Genomic DNA, 22,124 nt, shown 5'->3' with positions numbered 1-22,124 from the left:
GGATGAACCCTCACACACTCATCAGCCACACGAAGGATGTGTGTTTCCTGGAAGCTTACAGTTAATACCTTGGAGCACCAGTTTGAGTTAAATGAAAACTTTTGTATCAAACTTCCGTTAGCCCAGCGCAGGATCCAAACATCTCGATCTTTTTGTTTTCACCACATGAAGCCTCTCTTCAGGGAGTTGATCACTAAACCAACTCTAACCTACAAAGCTCAGCTCCAGCTCAGTTTCAGATTGGTCCACAGAAAGTATTTGAGTTTCCCTCACATAAAAGATTTAGTAAGCACCCTCTGTTTCCCAGCGACTGGAAGCTGATGCAATGATATCATCATGTGGGATTTGATTTCTATCCGCTTTGGTAGCCTAACTCTGCTGCGACCATTGTGAACGTGTCATCGTTTGGTTTCCCTGCCGCAGACCTAATCCATTCCTATCTGCTCGCAGACATTAATAAATCACAAGGAGAAGCTTTTAGAAGCTTTAACCTCCATGCATAATTCAGCCTGTGCTGATGCTAATGCTACAGCTGCAGCTCCCACACTCCACTGTTCTGTAGTGTCCCACTAAACAGCCAATTAACTATAATGAATCCAACAAAGTCCAACTCTCAGCAGAATGAAGAGAGAAAGTTGTTTCTCGGAAAACTCGTGGAGTTAATTCCTGAAGAGAACTCTCTAAAGTTAGTTTCACCTCAGAACAAGATGAGAGGTCAGGCGTAGTGTGACAGTTTCCCTTTCAGACTGAAGAGACTCACTCTGAGCAGCTGAGGACTGTGAGGGGAAGACTATTTGGTTTCCTGATTGAGTGTTAAAATAAATTAAAGTGCTACTGAACAGGGTGCTTCATCTCCAACAGTTTGTCGCTCTGTGGGTAGAACCACTTTAGGAGCCATGAACGATAAAACAAAACAGAAAGAATTGTAGAGTACAGCTCTTCATTCAGCAGTACCCTGAAATAAAACCCTTTCTGGTTGTTAATCAGACAAAAACAAATTCATCAGTTTGATGGAGAACAGTTTCTGATATCCATTAGTATTGGATAATTAGAAAATTAATGTTAAAATACAGTTTTTATAACTTGAACCTTTGTGAAAAAGGTTGTTAGTCAGTAATGAGTTGGAAACCATTAGACACCAACATTATTAGATGTCATTGTGGTTTTACAATCAGGTATTCAATCATCTCTGTTTTTGAAGCTGTTTTTATTTGATTCAATTTCATTTGGTTTTATCACACTAAGTCGTTCATTCATTTATTTATTTATTTACTTATTTATTCATTACTGGATTGTCAAAGAAAAATGGAGGTGGAGCTGGTTGTGATGTTAAAAGGGCTGTAAGAATTAAAATGGTAAGCATGAAGCGACTGAAGTAATTAAATAATGTGTGTTTTTATTTCTAAAAAAAGACTTTTTGACTAGTGTTTAATTATATATATATATATATATATATATATATATATATATATATATATATATATATATATATATATATATATATATATATATATATATGTTTAGTTTTTTTTTTTTCTTTTTCTGTCATGCTTTTGTAACCCAGTGGTTATTTGGCTGGTCTATTATTCAGTTCAGCATGCAAACTGTTTCTAAATGTTACAGCAGTGAGCTCCGCTTTATGGCTGTAGAGCGGCGATTTCAAAGCAGGACAGTTCAGGGGGTGGTACTTGACTACTGCTGAGAAGAGAGAGCATGAGACATGCAGAGCTGCAGCTAGTCTTAGCCGCCTTTCACACGCCTGAGCAACTGTACTGTTTCCCTGCTAGGTGAGCACATATACTGCTGTTATGTGATTTTGTATATGTTTTAAAGTAAACTGCTATAGATATAAACATGTATGGTTTATGTGTGTTTTCTTTATGTTAGATGCTAATCGTGAGCTAACCACGAGCTAATTGCTAATTCAGAGCAAACAGCTAAAACGTACTTTAAATGAGTCACTGTAATGATTTGTTTGTGTGTATGGTAAATAATGTAATCACTGCATAACCGTTTACAAGTGAGTACTTGATCACTGCTGAGAGGGGAGAGCATGAGGCATGCAGAGCTGCAGCTAGTCTTAGCCCCCTTTCACACGCCTGAGCAACTGTACTGTTTCCCTGCTAGAGTGGGTGGACCGGAGCCAGGCAGAGGTCGCTGTTTCCTGGACAGTCACCAGCCGCCATCCAGCTCTTCCTGTGGAACGTTGAGTATCAAACACAACTTATCTATAGAGCTTTATAGTATTTTCTTTTGGGTACCCAAGTTTTATTTCTTTTTCTGGGAGATCCTACTTTTTTTTTTTTTTTTTTTTTGACTAAGAAAATTCAAAGGAGAACTCATACACCTTGTGGAGAGGATTGACTGTTCATTTTCCAAGTACAGGAGAACTGATTTTTTTTAATTATTATTCTATGAACACTGATTGAAAGGACACAGTTCACAAGGTTTTGAGTTGTGATATTCCAACTATATTGTTACTCCATAATTGTTGCTGAACTAAGTCAGATATTTCCTGTTCAGGCTGAAGAGAATTTGGTTTATTTTTAAAACTGAATAGTTTGGTTTTCTTTTTCTTTTATAAAAGCTAAAGAAAATATATTTTTTATTTTATTCTGGTATATTGTGCCTTTAAATGTTGGTAAAAAATTCTTCATCGAGAAAAAAGGAACAACAGGAATCTCTTTGAGCAAGCAGTTACAGTAAACAGCCCTTTTTGAAATGTGAACTAAGGGGAGTACTATGAACTGTTGGGCCTGTTTACAGCTCAGCAGACTCGCGAATCTTTGGAAATGCTACTCCTGATAAATTACTTGCCAAAAAGAAAAGAACTGCTTGATTTTTCCTGTGACAAAAAAGAAAAAAAACAGTTATAATTATCCTCAGCAACATGATGCAAAAACGGATACTGTTGCAGAACCTCAGAACATAAAAAAAAAGAGGTAAAAAAAAAAATGAAAATAAAAAACTCATACAGAGCAGGGCTCAAACTACCAGATGTGGATTTACTGAAACAAAAGAACTGAGCAGACTCAGAGCCCAGTTGTCGGTCTATTTGATCTTATTAAGATAAGATAAATCAATTAGTCCACATGGTCCGCTGTCAGTCAGGAGTGGAACCAGGTCAGATTCAGACCGGGAACAGATGGCACAGGGTCTGCAGAGGCACAGGTGTGCCAGCTTTGCTGGTCTGGGAAATCTCTCTGTAGTAACTTTGCTCCAGTCTGTCTCTATCCAAATATGTGGTTATGTAATGTATAGAGCTATAAACCTCAGTGCCCATGCCAGAAGTGGCAGTTGTTGTTGTGTAGTGCTCTCCCTTGAGAGAAATCAGCCTGTCGCAGAAATGGCTGCAGACCTGACGGAGTGGGTCCCCCCCCCCCCCCACACCTTTCGTTTCTAAATAATATTTTTTTTCCTAAAATTAAAAATCTTAACAACCAATTAACATTCAATACAAGGCAAACCAGCAGCTGTTCACACAAATACAAAGAAAGCTGTGTTTTTTTGAAATCTCTACCAAACAGGATGGTGAGGAAAAAAATACAAATTCAAGAACATCCACAAATGTTTGGACGTGCGCTCTTCCAGTGCCCAGATTTGATTAGAGTTTTGTGTTTTTGGAAGTCAACAAAGGCCAAATCACCAACTGTTGTCTCATAATAATCCTCCTAGTTTCATTCTTCAGCCACAAACAAACTCTGATTGTTTCGTGTTAGCTAGTGAACATAAAGTATACTCTAAAGCCGCGTTTCCACCAAGCAGTCCGGGTCGGTTCGTCTCGGTACGGTGCGCTTTTAGCGGCGTTTCCACTGACTCATCCCGGGACGGATCCCTAAAAACAGAAACGAGCCGTCCCACTTTTTTGGGACCCTTTCTTATGGGTGCCAGACTGAACTGATCCGCTCTCGGGAGGTGGAGCAACACACTGCAGACCGTTGATTGGTCAAAAGAATCGTCACTCACCCCGACAGCGGCTGCATTTCTCCTGGTGGGACACATACTTCTCTGAAACGAAGCTTGATTGCACTTTGTAACAGAGAGTTACATGAAAATCACAGAGAGGACGAAATGCTGCATGTCTTCCATCCGTGCTCTTTGTTTACTGTGTCGCGTTTTCTTCTTTGTTGGATTTAATAGCGGGGTAAACTGCTACGGCGTCGCGCCATTGTTTACCAGCTGTGGCTTCCGGCATCCAGCTTATACGCCGCCTACCACGAGAGGGCACAGTTTGCTGTGGAAACGCAAACGGGATGAGATTTTACTGTCCCAAACCGTCCCAAACCGTACTGAACCGACCCGTACTGCTTGGTGGAAACGCAGCTTAAGTTACAGCTCTCTGCTGCTGCACTGTAAAATGTGATACGTTGTGTTTACTTGAAAGAGTCTTGGAAACTGATAGCACTAAAAAAGGTTAGCGACTTAATTATAAACTGCATTTGTAACCGTGTGTGAGGAGGGAATGCAGTGGATATGAGACCCTACCGTACATTGAGATGTCATTCTGTCACAGAGCACAGACTGTCTGTGCTCCACATGGCACAGACTGGCTGTGTGTGCTTAAAAAACAGCCCCCGTAGTGATAAAAGTTTAAAGATTAAAGATTAAAGTTAATTGAAAAAAAATAAAAATAAAAATAATAATAATAATAATAATAATAATAATAATAATAATCCAGTTAAGAATTTCATTTATTGATGCATGAATCATTAAATACACTGTTAAAAATAATGGGGACAAGGTCTGTGCTGTGGGGCACAGACAACATGTGCCCCCCATGGACCAACAATGTACTGCCAGGTCTGATATCCACTGCGTTCCATCCTCACTCCCAGTTTCAAAGTAATGACAGTGTAGATGACAAGTGAAAGACTTGGGATAACTTTGTGAAGCCTCTGTTCACTCAGGAACATAAGTCCAGTTTACTCAGATGAACTCAGTTCTAAAGCTCTTTATGGGAAAAAAGTGCATACTTACATTTAATGAGCTAAATCAACAAAAGTAAATTACCCTATTAGGATGTAAAGGTAGGGTCTTGTAACCTGTTAGTAAACACAACATTCAAACTGGGCTCCTCCTCCTTGGCTCAGTGCCAGCAGTAGCGCACACTCACAGCCTCTGACCGCAACTACATCAACACACACACTAGCCAAGCAACCACCCGTAGCATCATGTTTCTACGTGGGAGTGACTCAAGTGCTGTGCACATGACTTGGCCTGCAAGCACAAGCTAATTACAAGTATTTGGCACACACCTGGTTAGCAAAAAAACGCCAGGTCGCTCTCCAAGTTCCTGAAAACGAGTAAAAGTTGATCCAAGCTTCGCCCTTGTTCAGGAAAAAGCATCATCTGTTTGGCGCTTTGTTTCACTTTAGTTGTGTTTTCCTCCTTTTGTGCTATATCCACTATCCTGGCTGCGCTTATTAGCTTCCACTTGGGATCATCAACATGCAAAGTCACTTGTGCACTGCTCTGTGATTGGCTGAAGTAACCACGCTTACTCTCCGCCCAGAAACGGCCTGATACAACCAAAATATCAACATATAGGTAGAGGAGGGGGTTGAGGCTAAAACAGACACTGACACACATGACGAGTGAGCAGGATTATTCCTACAAAAGTTTATTTCACGTTTTAGGAAAATCTTGCAGACCCTACTATTAAGTTACCACAACTATTACATTTTAGAGTGTGTGGCTAAAAATGATGCTGTAAATGCTGAGGGAGTGAAATGAAGCAAAGTTTTGAACAGGATGGCTCAAAAAAGAAAAAAAATCCTAAAAGATGCTTTTGAACGGAACATCTTAAAAAAATAAGCCACACAGAGATAACGCTGTCAACAAACCAACAGGATACACAGATACATCATACAAAGTCCACAGAGATGGTTTGAACTTTAGAAACACTTGTTTTTTTTTCCTCCCCCACCAGAGAAAATGATGATGAAGATACTGTAATCACACTTTCTGAGCCCCACTGCTCCATCCCTCCACTCTCATCACCGAGCTAATGATTGACCACATAAAGGGGGAAGTAGGTGTCTTGTAGCAACCTTGTATTTGAATCAGTATGCTAATGACTACATGTTCCATTCAACGGGTTCATTCAAATCCAGCAGAGATTTCTCAATAACCCAGGGGACTCTGGGAAAATATCCACCTGCCAACCAGTTCAAAAATGAACACCGGGGGAATGGTTAGAACGCTCTCTGTTTGGCAACAGAGGGGGAAAATGCTGCACGCTAAAGGTTAAAACAATCATCCATCACAGCAATACACCCAACCAGCGGCGTATATGATCAAAGAGATCACGTACGGAGAGCAATCACAAGCTGATGACCAGCAGTTCTCATTTGTTAAACGCAGCAAGGGGACGTGGAAAGAAATCAGTGAAAAACGAACCTCCATGTGGCAGCTGCATTCAAAGACCAGAGGAAATTGCCTCACCACCAGGAGCAACGACTTGGCAAAGAGCAAGAGGTGTTGGATAAGAAAAGGGTGCCAGAAAGACTTGTTTTTCTCCTCTGTCTGCACACTGGCTGTTTCTCTCTCATGCTCTGCTCTCCCATGAGTTCAGAAAATGGCAAGTCTTCTGGGCAAATTGCCCCTGTTGTTATGAAGGAAAGACACATGTTCAAAACCAGCATCTGCACTACTTAGGATGCTGCAAGCTCCCCGACGCGCTCTTTATCCGAACAAAATCAATCCCAATGATAGTTATTTCTCTGTCTAGCCGCCAAGAAACCAATCAGTTCTGACCCCGATGGCCCAAAACTGAATATGGCTTCTTTTAACTTACATGAACACTTTGTCCTTCAGTTCAGAGACACAACTGTGAACAAGAGGCTGTCTAGCTAAACAACACAAAACTTTGGTTCTCATCCAGATGTAACTTTGTTTTTCAGTGAATGACCATAGATTCTGTTACTAATCTCATACCAAACCAACCCTCCTAATCCCTCTGATGATTATTTGTTGGTTTGTTTTAAGATTTTGATCCTGACATGGCCAACAATCCAGTCCCTGATTTATAAGACTCTGTGCAAACTATAATTCCCAGAGGAGCTGCTGTTAAACCATTTTTGTGCTGCATGCATACAGTCAGCAGAGGCATATGTAGGAAATCTAAATTTACGATGACCTCCACGCTGTGTGTTGTAGGGTTTTGTTCACATAATACAGAGTATCTGTTCTGCAAACATTCTCAATGTTTGGCAAGAATTAGTCACGGCCATTCTAAGGGTTGCCAACTTTTTCATTGCCAAATGAAGAAAAAGTGTTTCGTTTGAAACTCAGTGTCACAGCAGAGTGAGTGTGATCCGTGAATAGAGTTTAAAATCTAAAATTATGTATTTAATCTGATTTTTCTTCTGCTGCTCTCCTTAAAGGGGATATATCATGCTTGTTTCTCCTTTTCACTATGCCAGACTAGGATGCCTGTAAAGCATTTCTGCCCTCAGTACAAGTCATTTAGTTCCTTCATTGCCCCACAATAGCGTTCTCAATATCCTCAGTTTAGGCCATTCTGAAGATCTCGTTGAAACGCTCTGTTTGGAGAATGACCTCCAGTAACCTCGCTACATCACTGCCCTTTGTGCTCTGATTGGTCAGTTCTATCAGAGGGGCGGAGGGGGTAGAGCCAGGGGGCGGTTTTTGCAGCATGGCAGTATTTACAAAATCGCCATATTGGATGGGGCAGACCGAGCGAGTTTGCTGTTTGCCAAAACTTCACCGTAAGGCATTGATAGCACTAATAAAATGGCAGAGTGTAGGATACATCCTTTTGTATTGGACCCTGAGACAGACCCGGACGGTTCTGCAGCTCAGGAGGAAGAAAATCCACCTGGACACAGATCATCTCAGGATGCTTCAGTGTGGTGAGTCAAAGCGGTACTGTAACATGTATAGTTTATACGTGGAAATATAGGCAGACTTCACCAATAAACTATTTCTATAACAGGGCTCCATCCTGCTCCTTCACTTTTCTCTGTCTGTTTTATCCATCATGCTGAAAGTGTACTCTAAAGATCGCCTCTACCGTCAGTTCCTCACTATGTTATTACCGCAGCATTATTGTGGTCCAGGTTCACAGTGCATGTCAGAACACGCATGCAAATATCACAGTCTCACAAGTATTACGACGTCTGCTAAAACTACAGTGTTTTAACTGCTAATTCACCATGTAAAGCCGAGCTGCTCAGCAGAGCAGAGTCCCTGCATCCAGCATCTGAGGGGGGATACTTGGCTCTTGGTGGGTGTATCCCTCAGTGGTGGTTGTGTAACTAACTGACATCACAGAGGAGGAGCTGCTTTATCAGATTACTCCAATAAAAAGAATGGATCCTCATGTCGTCACAAAGGTCAAAATCTTGTGGCTAACTGGCAATGACCTATTTTCAGAGGCATCAAATCTCGAGGATATCAGAAAAAATACAATCTCTTTTTTTGAAAATTCAGGGGGTGTAAGGTCTTGTTTTCAAATGTATTATATTATATGTAAGTATTAAATCAGGGATCAGCATGATATGTCCTCTTTAAGGGATGGGTGAGGTTTGATTTTATGGTTAATCATTTTGTTAGTGAGAGCCGCTGCCCCATAGTGAACATTTTTGAACACCCTTGTTTAAGTGGGTGTTTTTCTCAAATCAAGCTGTTACTGTACTTCATATTTTACACTCAGCCAAGCTTTTGTGCTTCAAACAGACCAGAGAAAGGTCATCCTTTAATCCAGCCATTCATTTTTAATGTGTCTACAAGCAGCACAGTGTTTTGTTTGCACCTTTACAGCTTTATACAGTGTGCTCAGAAAGCTGTAGAGAAAGTCAGAATATCTGAGCTGTGGCACCTCTTCCAAGCATAAATAAATGTTACAGCAGCATGGTGCATATCAAACTAGATGAATGCTGCTGCAAAGCGGAGTAAACCTGACAGCGAACACCTGCCGATGATATCTTACCAAACAGTGTAGGCCCTGCAGGATTCTGCACGCTACTTAAGGTTTCACTGCTCTCATTCACAAAGGGCTACATGTGAGATTGACAAACATGCAAAGAAAAAAAGAACATGTGCAAAACTCGTATAATATATCCACACACCCATTAAAGGAGCAGCAGTGTTTCAAAACCACACATGCTTCTTCCGTCTCACTGAGGTTTTTATGCATGCAAAACCAGATCCCGTTCCTCTTGAGTGCCTCTACAGAGATACAACCCACACCTTCACTCTGACAACCGTGCACACGTACATAACATACTACATAACAAGAAAGGGAGAGATGTATGTTTGAGATAGCGGAGACTTTGATTTGCTGTGGCTGTCTCGGCAGGCAGCTGGCTGTGCGAAAGCACAGCGGTGATAGAACGCTGTACAGAGGAGTCAAATTAACAAGCTGAGGAGGAAGGTGGAGGAGGACGACAGTGAAGTCCACACAATAAAGCAAGAGTCTACAGAACATTATACAGAGCTCTCGCAAAGAGAAGAATTACATTTTCTCTTAACAGCACCTCCACCGGCAGCGTTTTCACCGGGGAGCACTCCTGACAGCTTCTTGTGTCTTATTTTTCCATTTGAAAAGGGAGGTGCTGTTGACACCGCTGAGAACAGAGTGTGTTTGAAAGCTCGTAAAACACCAAGGGCCTGAAAGGTAGGAGCATTTCAACCCGAGCAGAACAGGTGCAGAGCAACAGCTCCTCAATAGTCGAGGCAAGCAGAGCCGCGGGAAATGCTGCAATTCTCACAATTCAAGCTCACATTAGTGGAAGAAAAAAAGAAGAAGCTTCATTTCAGTAATTCGCGTGCAGAGGCCCAAACTGAATCAGTTTAGAGTCTCAGGTGTGGAATTATACAGAAGGACTGGAGCTGCTGATTGTCCTTTAAACAGCACATTACATGCAATAGCTCTATCTCCAATTTCAAGGACTGATTCACATATTGTGTTGGTGCTGGACTGAAACGCAAAGTTTTACAGCAGAGTCAAATTTTCTGTTCTTAAGATTTGGTTTGAAAGAGCGTTTCTCTCATGCTCACAGGAGGTTCCTGGTTTTTCACCTAACTGTGCCACCCAGACTCGATGAATGTAAGTTTTACGTTTGAAAACACAATAATGTCCTTCTTAACCTCTTCTTCTCCACTGGTACTGGGCGCTGCCTCACACTGAACCATTCACAAGCCAGTCTGCCTTGCATAATCATACACATGAGGTTCCCAAAGAAAGCGAAGAAACTTAACCCTAAAGGTGCAGTGTGTAGAAGTTTGCGGCATTTCGCTGAACAGAAACAGTGGAAATGAGATATAATGTTTATGTGAAGCATCTTTAGTGCACAATAATCCTCATAAAACTTTTATTTCATTCAGTTATAAAAAAAAAAGCTTTTTGTATTTACAGTACTGAAGGTCCTGTTCACAGAGGAAAACTTAACCAATGGCCATGTTTGTCTACAGCAGATCTTACAGGACAGAAAGAGTGAAATGTGGTTTTTAAGTCGAGCCTGGCTGCTGGTTCTGTAATCTACCTGGAAGTCAAGGCAGAGAAGAAGAGAGGGAGATGGTGGTTGTTGCTGAAGAAGAGAGAGCATATTTCTGTTGTTTTGAACAAAAGGATTGGTATTGAGAGTATTTTCTGATGTAGAATCACAAAAATGCATCACATGAGTGTAAATCATTACATTTTGGTTCAGAAAAATCAGGAAGAAATGACGAGAAACAGGGACAGACAACGACTTAAGAAGAGTAAACATAAGTGTAGACTTTCAGAGCTGGGAGTCATCGATGAAAAAGTTTGAAAAAAGTCTGAAAGACAGTGCTGAAGTTGCCTGTTTTCTGCTCCACAGGTATAAAGGTGCAATGTAGTGTTTGAGAGAAACTTTCTGTAGCAATGTATGTTTTTTCTAAACAGCATTGTTTATTGTTTATTGATTATGGTTTGGGATGGGTACTGAATTGAGTACTTTTATTGGTATATTTATAGGTGCCAACCAAATTTTGTCTGTAGAACCGAGGTGGTCTCTTGTGTCAAGTACATGAAATTAAAAAGTGCTATGTTTTGGTACCTAAACCCATCCTTGTGACTGTGAGAGAGTGGAAGAGTAGGCAATTTTCCATACTGAACATAAACACAACATTGCAAGTTTATATATGGAAGAATAAATGAGTTAAATTGAAAAAAAAAAATGTTTTTATCAACAAACAATTTTATATTAATCATCACATAAACACACAAAAGTAATAAAAACTGGTAATGTTCAGCAGGCATGAGTACCATTGATTCAAATGAGAAATGTACCCATCCCTAAAGAGACCCCCTGAAATTTTTTAAATCGAGGCTTTCAGTTGGTCTCTTGTGTCAATAAAGGGGTCCCAGACCCTAGACCCCTGATATTTTTTTGCAGTGATAACGACAGATATTTAAAGTCAAACTTTTCTCAAACCAGATGCTCCAAGATCACACTGTGTGGTTTGTTGACTAGAAATCTATTATTTGGGTTGAAAAATCTATTCTGAATGCTCCTTAGCGAGAATTTTTTAGATGCTAAAAGCAGCTCTGTACATGATCAGTGGCGTGGCGTGGCGTGGGGATTTTTTTTGAGGAAGCCAAGTGAGACAAATCCTTTGATCTGCATATTTTTTTGGGGGGAGTGGGGTTCATAAAAGACTTGTCTATCGCTTTTTCACGTAATGGAATGACCTGTGAAGAGCGCCCAGAGAGCGCTCATTTTACTTACACATGCTTGTTTTGTGACCAACACTTAAAACACCGACGCACGCCCTTTCACGCTCCCACTCTCAGTCACTCATTCACACACGTACGTTGTCGTCTTGACTTAGCTCTAACATCGTATTAACTTATCAACCGCCCACTCAAACGCACAACCGGCCGCTTCGTGCACATTGCTAAAATGCTAATCTTCAGAGGCTTGATGATGACAATACTGTGATTTGATTGGTTTGAGGCCAAAGACAGGGTGGCTTCCCTTGACACAGTCTTGGTCAATCACAGGTGAGCAGTGTCATGACGGTAGCCTCATCTGATTGGTCGATCATTTTTGTTTTTTTTCACCAAGGGACGCCAACTCGGCTTGGCCTCCTTGCGGACAACAGTGTGCAATATCGTATTTTCACCAGTTATTCGCCACAGAACATTTATGGGGGGCGCTGTTTTACACATTGTAAAATGCTCAATAAGCAGAGGAGAGAAATAAGGACGAGATGACAGTGACCAAACACAGAAGAATTATCGAAACTGTGTAGAAGAATATTTTCATTAAATCACAGCTGCAGTCTGAAAAAAGAGAGGAAGCATGGCTTCCATTGGCCTCCGGGAGAAAACGCCACTGTACATGATTTATCTGTAATTGAACAATGTTTTAATTGCTGCATTTTGATTGAACTTTTATTCTTTGCTGCCACAGTGGCCAGGTTTTCTTTCCTGGTTCAAGAGCTGTCATTCAATTTTATTCTTATATTTGAAGTTGATGTAGACATTATAATAAATGCACAAATAGGCACTGACCTAAATTTAATTCTTAGTCATTTTTACTAAAGCCTGGCAGACTGTATTTGGACTAAATGTTCAAAATAAATACTGAGATGTTTTTTGGTTGAAATCCAGAGTGGATAATTTATTCATTACTATAAGTATTTGTTTTAGTAAAAGGAGAGGTCATGGTGACTTCCTGTTCTCTGAAGGGACTCACACTGTCTTACACCCTTCTTTGAGTAATATCATGATAGACTATGTCAGCGCCGCTCATAGGACAGAGAGCAGGTTAACGGAAACAAAGGCATGTATAATTAAAACACACTTAATGTGGATTACTTTTATCAAACTGCTCGTGCAGGAAAATGTTCTTTATGTAAAGAATCAACACTGGGGATGGGTTTGATTTGATTACTTTTCTCATAATATAGTTTAATGTGATGTGAGCGATGTTTATGTTGTTGTAGCTGAAAGCAAACATGCGGTGCAGCTGTAACATTTAAATCACCCTGATGGGATCAGTGGAGTTTGATTTAATCAGCTTCACTCTCAGGTGTTCAGACAGGAAAAAAAAAAAAAAAACGTCTTCACAGAGACCAGTAAGAACTCCCTCTCTGCACTTTAATCTTTAATTAGATCTTTCTAGCAATTGCAGATTGAGGCCAGTTTAAAAGCTTAATTAGGAAGAAGAGAAGCTGGTAGGACATCACCTCTTAGCATTAATTTTAAGTAATATTTTTGAAGTATTAAGAATATAGAGATTTAACCTCTGCAGTCTGTGGCAGATGAATTAAGGCTGGCTGATATGAGTAATGAGGTGTCCTTTCACATCTTCTGTTCTTCTGAGCTGAATTAGTGCTGGGGACATGAACGCAGCGCAACTGGTAAGAGACAAGACAGCCAGCATCTGTCTCTTCCTCTCTCTGTATCTCTCTGCTTCACTTAAACACACCTCCCAGCTCAAACACACACACAGTCACACACACACACACTCTTACACATGCTCACGCAGCAGTCCAGACATCTGGTGGGGCTCTACTGGGTCTCGCCACCGTGGTACAGGGACTCTTACAAGGACTAAAGATACTTCAGCGGTAATGACACGTCCCCATCGGCCGGCCCGGGCAGGAAAACAGGAAGTGGGGACAAGACTGTGTGTCAGAGAGGTCATCCATCCTGGGAGAGTGATTTAAATACAGTAGGAGAGAGTCTCAGAGATACAGAGAGGTATAACGTCCTCTGCCGGAGGCCAAGTTCAGACGTGTGAGCCAGTTCCAGGCACTGATCAGACACCCAGAGAGCCAGAATCTAACCAATCTTTGCCTGAATTAACTATTATAATAGAACATATCAACTCATTAACACTGTTTTTGGTAAGTGGTGTCTGTTGGTGCAGACTAATCCTACATATTTGTATGTATCTTGAATGAAAAAGGTGTTTTTCCAGCTCTAATGAAGTTATTCTTTTCATTTCTTTTTTTCTTGTTGTTGCTTCATCATGGTGGAAAACACTGTTTTACGACTGAGTGCACACAGTGTTTCTCTTTGTTCTTCATAACCCAGGCCTTTGTGTGCATTAGACTTGAAAGATTGTAGTTCTCTGAAATGTTAATAACTTGCAGATTCAATATTGTGTCTAATGTTTTTCTCTTACTTTTGTTCATCTGAAAAGATGGTTTTGTTCTTTCCACTGTGCTCATTACCCAGTGGTCATTTCAAGATGTGTCTAGATGGATAGATAACAAAGTGACACAGTCCCACACATATACATACAAATTCCTTGCATACAGATCCTCATCAGACCAAAGCTATCAGTCAACTTGACTCTGTGGGCTCTAATTTCGTAGACCAGGCACAAGCGCAGGTGCACCTGCCTTGCGCTGGCCTTCACTGCGTGGACAGGGCGTGACCGGCGCACTTTACAAGTTTTCTGCAGTGCCAAAAGGAGGCGCAGTCAAGGCGCAGAGGAGCGCGTCCACGCCTCCCTCCGCCCAAATGGCAGAGAGGGAGGAGAAAAGCTGTGAGTGGGTTTAACACAGCCGAGCACTGTTTTCACCAATCAAATGAGCGCCTCTCCTCGCCTTTAAATGCCCTGTGGCCAAGGCGCAGCATCTGATTGGTCTGAGTGATCCCCAGCACCGCGGAAACAGTGTGCTGCAAAGACCCGGCAGCGGAGACGGTCAGAGCCGCTGTCCCTGCAGCAGGAGACTGGACAGCGGGGCGCATCAGAGGACACAAAGCGCGTCACCGTGTGGGCCAGTTCTCGGGACAGATGTAACCTGTTCCTTTGTCATTAATAGGAGAACAAAATGAAGAGACAGTTACACAGCTGGCTTATCCATTCAGAATACTTTTGATCCACCTGCACTCCTGGTTTGTCATTGCCAAATAGCAGAACCTTTGGTGATATACTGTATACTCTCCCGGTGTCTCCACCTCATCCTCCTTACAATAATGTACTCCATCTTTTTAGATCACATTAAAAATAAAGACTAAAACAGAGAAATATGGGAAATCACGAGTAAATCCTGAGTGACATACATTTATTTTGTCTCTTTTTTTCTTCGTCTTTTCTCTCCCTCTTTTCTTTGAATTTAATGAAATGAGAGAACCAGATATATACTCAGTATCAGATGTTAAGGCTGTTTATTGTTTAATTGTAAGATGTGCATCAAACTTCCAGCTGCCGTCAGGTTAACTTTCCATTATGACAAACGGCTTTAATCTGACATCAGATGTGACGGGACAGTTAATATAGATATAAATGTATATGCTGGTTCAGATGGTTACATTAAATAGTGATTGCTGTGATTGTTTATTGCATTAAAATGTGCCTGACACTCTGGAAACCTGCCTCTGAGGCTTTGTTGACGTAAGCGCACATGTGCGCCTGTCACCAAATTACAGCTGCGGAGGGTGGGCTCTGCTTTGCGCCGAGGATAGACCAGGTTGGAGCTGGCGAGCTTTCAGCGCACTTTGTTGGCACAAAATTGTCACTGCACCAACATGAATCTGCTGACACCTCCCCCTGGTGCGCCGTCAACTCCCCCTGGCGTGCCGTCACACCCATCTCTGCGCAGACGGTCTACCAAATTGGCAGCACACGGCCCCACACAAAATTAGAGCCCCATCTTTGTGGGGTCTGCATTTGTGGGTTTTCTACATCCAAAACATTTTTGCAAAGTCACTAACAGCAACACACAACCAGGACAAGACTTTTATTTTTTACCAGATGCTGGAGGAATCATGCACCAATTCGCACAGAGTAAATCACTGACTTTCAAAATAAAACTCCACACCAGATCATATTTATCTTTACAGCAGACCAATGTAAAGAGCAGAGCCAGGCCAGGAGTCAACAGGTTTGAGGTTTTATAGCCTGACATGAATAAGGAGAGGAGCATCAACAGAGTGGGAAGCCCGGGAACTGCCTTCTGATGGTCCAGTGTCGCGCCAGACTGAAGATGCAGCCGGTGTAAGTTGATAGATGATAGAGCACGCAGTCAACAAGCAACAAGTGGTAACAAGATGAGGATCTTGTGTGTGGGCATCAACCCTCTTAACCAAATGAGACACAGCTGCCCCAGCCAAACTGTGCTCCTTTTGTTTCTTCATCATACCCAAGGGGCATGTCCGGTTTGTAAAAACGAAGCTTATGCAGAAGTGCTAAAAGTCTCTGTTCGTTGAGATTCCGCTTGAGGCTGGCTGCGGAAAGACTGGAAGTCACGTACACACCCAGCCATAAAAACAGACTTTTACGGCATTAAAAAGCAAATTTACAGATTGGTACAAAAAACGTCTTTGATCCAAAACGCTGATTTCCCCATTGGCACACACTGTACGGTAAGTAATTTTTTTTTTCTGGCTGGTGATTAGATGTTAAAAGGATCAATGGATTTTCCAATCAGAAGCAAATCTCAGGTCATGTGACCGGCGGGCGCCCTGTAGCTGCTTGGAAAAAACTCACAGCCAGTGTCAAAGCGAATGTGGCTGCGCCCTGTGGCTTCATTTCATGGTTTCAGGAACAGACAAGTGATGTCGTAGATGCTTCATCTATGTTTTAAAAAGTTTTTTTTGGTGTGTTCTTTAAGGGTTCTTTGTGAGACCAAGGGTTCCTGTAAGAAGTGTTTCAATACAAAGAGCCCTTTCAGGTAGAAAGGTTTGTTCAAGGGCTTTTGAAACCATGGTTGTTAGAAGACCCTCACCCCAAAATATTCAAACGATGAGCCATGTTTCAAATAGTTTTTAGTGCAGCTGTATTTGGAATAGCCTTATCAATTCATTGCACCTTTTCTGCCACAGTCTGGAATGTCTTTGTCCTAACCCTAAGTTCAAAGCACTCAAATAAAAAAAAAAAAGAGTATGTAGTAATATACTTGAAATGTGAGGCAGATGCAACAGTTGCTGTTACTGATGTAATGAGGTTTTGCAACCATGAGTGAGGAGGAAACACCACAGACATGGGTCTCTACTGTACTTTAGGAGGTGCACAGGCAGGCACGGGCTGTCTATGCTACACAGGACATGGACAAGCTGTCTGTGCTCTACATATCATGGACCATGGACCTAATGGTTTTAACACCGTTTGTTAATCAATGTGATTTGATGATGCTAAGTTGGCTAGTTTAAATTCGAAGTGTAAAAAAAGATAAACTGAGGTATGTTGGGTTTTTGGTCCATGCAGTGGAGCACAGAAAGCCCCTGCAGCACTTCAAAGTACAGCTGCGAGGCCAAGCTAAGCTTAGTAACCAGTTTTACTTCTAAGTGCACATACAATTCAGGGACAAGTTTTCACTGCATTAGTTAAAGTCCTGTCACCAGGGACATCATGGTTTTCGTAGCAGAACATAGGAAAACCAAAGGTACACTTTGATACTCAAGACTTAGCAATTCAAAGATATCAGCTGAATGCCTCAGCAACAATATACAGGAAACATATTTTTTTTTTCATGTCTCTTGCAGTCATTAAGTATGAACACCAAGCATGCAGCTGTTTATAGAAGGTTAGAATAGAATATACTGTGCATTGGTGGGATGTGTATGTTTGGATGACTCTGATTCAGATCTTACTGAGCTGTTCCTACCAGTAATTATTTCTTAAGGGAAATGAGTTACACCTCAGCTGGCTCCTTCAAAATAAAAAGAATACGAAAATGAGCCACTCTTTAAAATGGTTCTTTTTAAGTATCGGATCCACAAGATTTGACTCTTTGAACAAGCTGTAAACCTTATATTTATGCTTCTACATTCGACACATCTTACAATGCATCCTTTCAAATTTGATCTATTTAAGCTGAATGATTCTTGATCTCTCCTTGCACGACTTCTGTGCTCATACTTTCAGTCTCAGCACCTCACCTGCGTCCACCTGCAGGCTCCCATTAGAGAGAATTTGAGATATCATCTCATCACTTCTGCATCACTTCTGCAATCACTGTAAACCTAATCTGTGAGGAGTGATGAGGCTGGAGCCAAGACGACAAACAGAAACAACAATCAGCCGCAGAAACATTTGAAACATTATGACTCCTTTCCTCACCGAGATAAACGTACGGATCACTTCTTGAACTTGGATTCATGGAAAGAGAAACTTTAAAAGTACAATCCGGTCATCAGGCTGTTTCCACTCACCGACAGCAGGGTTCCCTCCGGGGTTGAGAGTGACTCTAAAGGCTTGGTGCCAGGTGTGGCGGCCAGGGGGAGCATCACACGGATCAATGTACAGCAGAACACCTCCAAAACCCAGCTGAGACAGCAGGGAGAGCTGCAGACACACACAAACACACACGTACACACACAAACATGGATAAAAGCTGAATGCACACTCATAATACAAACACACAGTACATGCACAAAAACATACACTGCTAACAAGCGCTCTAATTGGAGCAGGAAAAACACTTACACCTGCACAGCCTCGCCAAAACGGTAAGCGCAGATTTCTTTTGGAAACACATTGTTCCCTTTTTTTAGGAACAAGAGAAAACAGCACTGACTTATTATCACAAATAAAGATGTTAGGGCTTGTTAGAAATAATTCCTGTTGGATAAAACAAAAAAAAAAAAAACAAACAAAAAAAACCCAGCCAATTTACACATATAGCTACAACAAATCCTGGGGGGAATGTCTGGCTCTGTGGAAATGCTTCCCTTTGCTCTCCAGTGAGTTGCTAAATTTGTCTTTCTCATTTGGTGCAGAGAAGGTACAGAACAGTCATTTTATCAGAGAGGCTTTTTGCTAGTGGGAAAAAAAGGCTTGGTTAAAATAAGAAGAGAGAGAGAGAAAAAAAAGAAAGAAAAAAAAACATTTCCGGCCGTGGTAGCATCAGGGATTTGTTCAGTGTAGTTTACAGGAACGCACGAGTAGGTGTTACGTCAAGAAATCATACAGACTGTACAGCTGTTAATGTCATGATGTATCCAAAAAGAGACACAGCAGAGAAGTTTGGTACATTCTAATAAAAACAATCATTGTGTCTGAGGCCCTCTTGTTCAGCATGCAGACAGAGGTTATTAGTGTTTTCACTTGAGTTCAGTTCTTATCATGTGAAGTAATTCAGGAGTTATATAACTACAGTCACATCTGCACGTGGCGTGTCAGGAACAGATGCACTGAGGAGGCTTCAGCTCTGGATGTGGAAACAGCAGAAAACCAGTGCAGTGGAGAGAAGCACTTCAACCACTGATGAAGGTCACTCCATTTCAGACACGGATTGACAAACAGCTGAAATACTCTGCAATGTGTCAGCAGTTTGTTTCTACGCTGTCACGACGACGGAGCAGATACGTTTCCATTCAAGTCAGTCCGTCAACTTACACTGGATCTGTTCTGCTGCAGTATGTCTGCGTCATGCACAGCCATCCTGTTTTTGACAGACGTGGAGCTGTGACGCATAAATTCAGCAAAGGGTAAATCAAGTGGGACAGGAAGTTGTGACCCAAAACTGCCTAAAAACACTGAGAGACTTTCAAAATAAAACGGACCGTGTCAAAATCAGTTTGTATTTAGCTTTGCTAAGACAACAAACAGACACAATGAGTAGAGCCAGACCAGGAGTCAACAGGTTTGTCTGCGCAGTAGAGGCTATGATGGACTCTGAGAGAACCTAAGTGAAGTTAGGTGACAAAAATTATGTGTATACATATATATATATATATATATATATATATTTTTTTTTTTTTTTTCTTTGAGAGTCTAATATCTTCTAGGCTCTCCCTCCAGACACATTTTACAAAACAAAGCAAAGACATATTTTACAAACCACGAAAAAATACGGAACGTCAACTGTCAATCACCTGAAAGTCTAGTTTTTAACCTCTCATAACTAATGAAAAGTTTTCAGAAAAAAACGAGGACTTGAATAAAAGGCAGCCCAATAATATCTTTAAATTACCACAACAATTTGATGTGAGAAATATTTCTACCAGGTGTATTGATTTTTTAAAGTTTGACCACAACCCATCTGGAATGACTGGGGAGATGGATTTATTTTCTTTTTTTTTTTTTTTTTTTTTTACTTATACTGCAGCCAGCCACTAGGGGTCCGAACACCCAACCTATGTGAGTTGAGAAAAGCAGTGAACATGCAATGGAACAGATGGACGTATATGGTGTATTTCAGGCGTATTTGGGATAAACTGAGCAATTCCAGGTTTAGATTTGGGCTGTGAGCGTCCAGTTATAACACTAGGCTGAAATGTATATCACACAAGCTGCAAACGCTGTCTGCACTGCCTGACAACACATCCATGCATGCACATGGCAGTGCAGCAGTGTTGGTCAGAGGGTCACGAGAGTGAGTACAAACCTATGTTATAAAGTCTGTGGTTCAAACACAAGAAAATGGATAGTAAAAAGCAAGGATGGTGCTGAAAAGGTGAGAATTGAAAAAAAAAAAAAAAAAAAAAAGGTTGGCATTACAGTCTGACCACATTTGCCAAACCTGGAAACTTTTTCAACAAGACAAGCTCATGGGATGAAAAAAGAAATTCCAGATGGAGAAGACGAAACAGCTTGGCATGATGTAAATGAAAACATTACATTGTCTGCAAATTACTTAAACAATAGAATGATACAGAGCCACATGACTTTACGGGTAAATATCTTTACCTGACAGCAGCATGCTCTACTCATTTAATCCGTGAAACATTTTACAATTAACAATATTGAGCAAATCTGAAAGCATTTAGATTTGCTTGATGAATTTAGTGAATGAAATAACAAAGGAGAACAGATCTGAGCAACTACATTGAGTCTCATTAAAAACAAAATTGAGTTGACTTAATTTAATCTTTTATGTCTCTGCAACAGAAACCCTTTGTTCAAACCACTCAAAATAATACTAAGAAAAGTAGATATAACTGAAATGATAGATGGAACTGGAAATGAGATTGTTATCTGGCCAAAACTTAACCAAATTACTTTGATTGGAAACACACGATTAGTTCAAGTCACATGTGCTCAGCAATTTAAATTGACTTTAAATAATCAGCTTGTATAAATCAAACTCAAAATAAAGACAAGCTAAGCAGAAATTTTGAGACCATTCAATAAATTATTTTCTGTAAACAAACTTCAAAAACTGCTTCTTTAGATAATAAGACAATGATTTTTAGCAAATGATTTTTCGTTAAGATGGTGTTTTGTAACCATGAGTGAGGAGGGAGCACAGGACATCTGAAATCACAGCAGGGTTTCATATTCACTGTGCAGCACTTTTGGTCTGCGCTACACATGGCACAGACCCAAAGTGTGTTTGATATTTCATATGTCAATAAATGAGATGTGTTGATGGGCTTTGCTATGTCGGTCAATTTCAAAATGTAGTACATAACAGATTAACTGATTTTTATTTATTTATTTTTTTAATTACTTTTTTTGGTTTTCAGGTCCAATGGTCTAGAATGCAAGATCAGAAATATTTGGGGCTTAAAATTTTGTTTGCAGGTCAAAATACTCAAACTATGAAATACAAATTGGTAACATCTAGGTCCTGACACTGACATAAAAACATCCTCACGCAGATTTCCCCATGTCGCCCCCTAATGGAGAACATTTTCCTTATAGGCTAACCTGCTGGTCAAATACCCCTCAGGTAGGTAACATCTACAGGCGGAAAGATCCCTGTCTTCCATCCCCTCTTTAAAGCAAATGATAAACTAAAGGGTCAAAACAAATAAAAGGAGGAATGGTTGTTGTTTTTTGCCAAAGTGTCCACTGACCCTTCTAATGTAATGTGATGTTAGCTGCATTAAAAGAGAAAATATGTTAGTAAATTAATTACCAAACCCAGATCAGACATTTGGTTTAGACCACAGTTTAATAGTCAAAAGAGATATATACTCTGTTTAAAAGTCAATTTCTCTACCCTGCAGCCAGTCAGCAGAGGGCGCTCTAAATAAGCCATGTGTCAACTTGAAAATAAACATGAGAAGTGTGAGTTTTAGTGTGCTTTCTTTTCTTCTTACTGCTCTCCAGCTCTGTGTTCAATCCTTTTTGTGATACTGATCAAAGCAGGACACTTATTATTTTTGTAGTGACTGCGTTTGTGTCACCTGTCAGTAGTTTTTCTCCCTGTGACTGGTTGTTTTACTCATGATGATCAAATAAACACTCCATGCTGTTGTTTATTCATGCAGTATCAGTGGTGTG

At 40.8% G+C, this 22,124-nt stretch overlaps 1 protein-coding gene across 1 annotated transcript in view; it reads right to left on the bottom strand.

Moving 5' to 3' along the window:
* The window catches only part of naaladl2 (N-acetylated alpha-linked acidic dipeptidase like 2), an 894,403-nt gene that overhangs the window by 327,773 nt on the left and 544,506 nt on the right, over positions 1-22,124 (bottom strand). The window contains exon 10 of the mRNA XM_074668343.1: positions 18,104-18,236. Within this exon, the coding sequence (XP_074524444.1) occupies positions 18,104-18,236 (133 nt within the window). The remainder of the gene's footprint in view (positions 1-18,103; positions 18,237-22,124) is intronic.

This window comes from Halichoeres trimaculatus, unplaced genomic scaffold (assembly GCF_033239565.1).
Source record: "Halichoeres trimaculatus isolate MK-OKI-2021-1 unplaced genomic scaffold, fHalTri1.1 fHalTri1_scaffold_4, whole genome shotgun sequence".
NCBI lineage: Eukaryota > Metazoa > Chordata > Actinopteri > Labriformes > Labridae > Halichoeres > Halichoeres trimaculatus.
The sequence above is the reverse complement of the archived record's forward strand: the minus strand, read 5'-3'. Positions and strand labels throughout refer to the sequence as shown.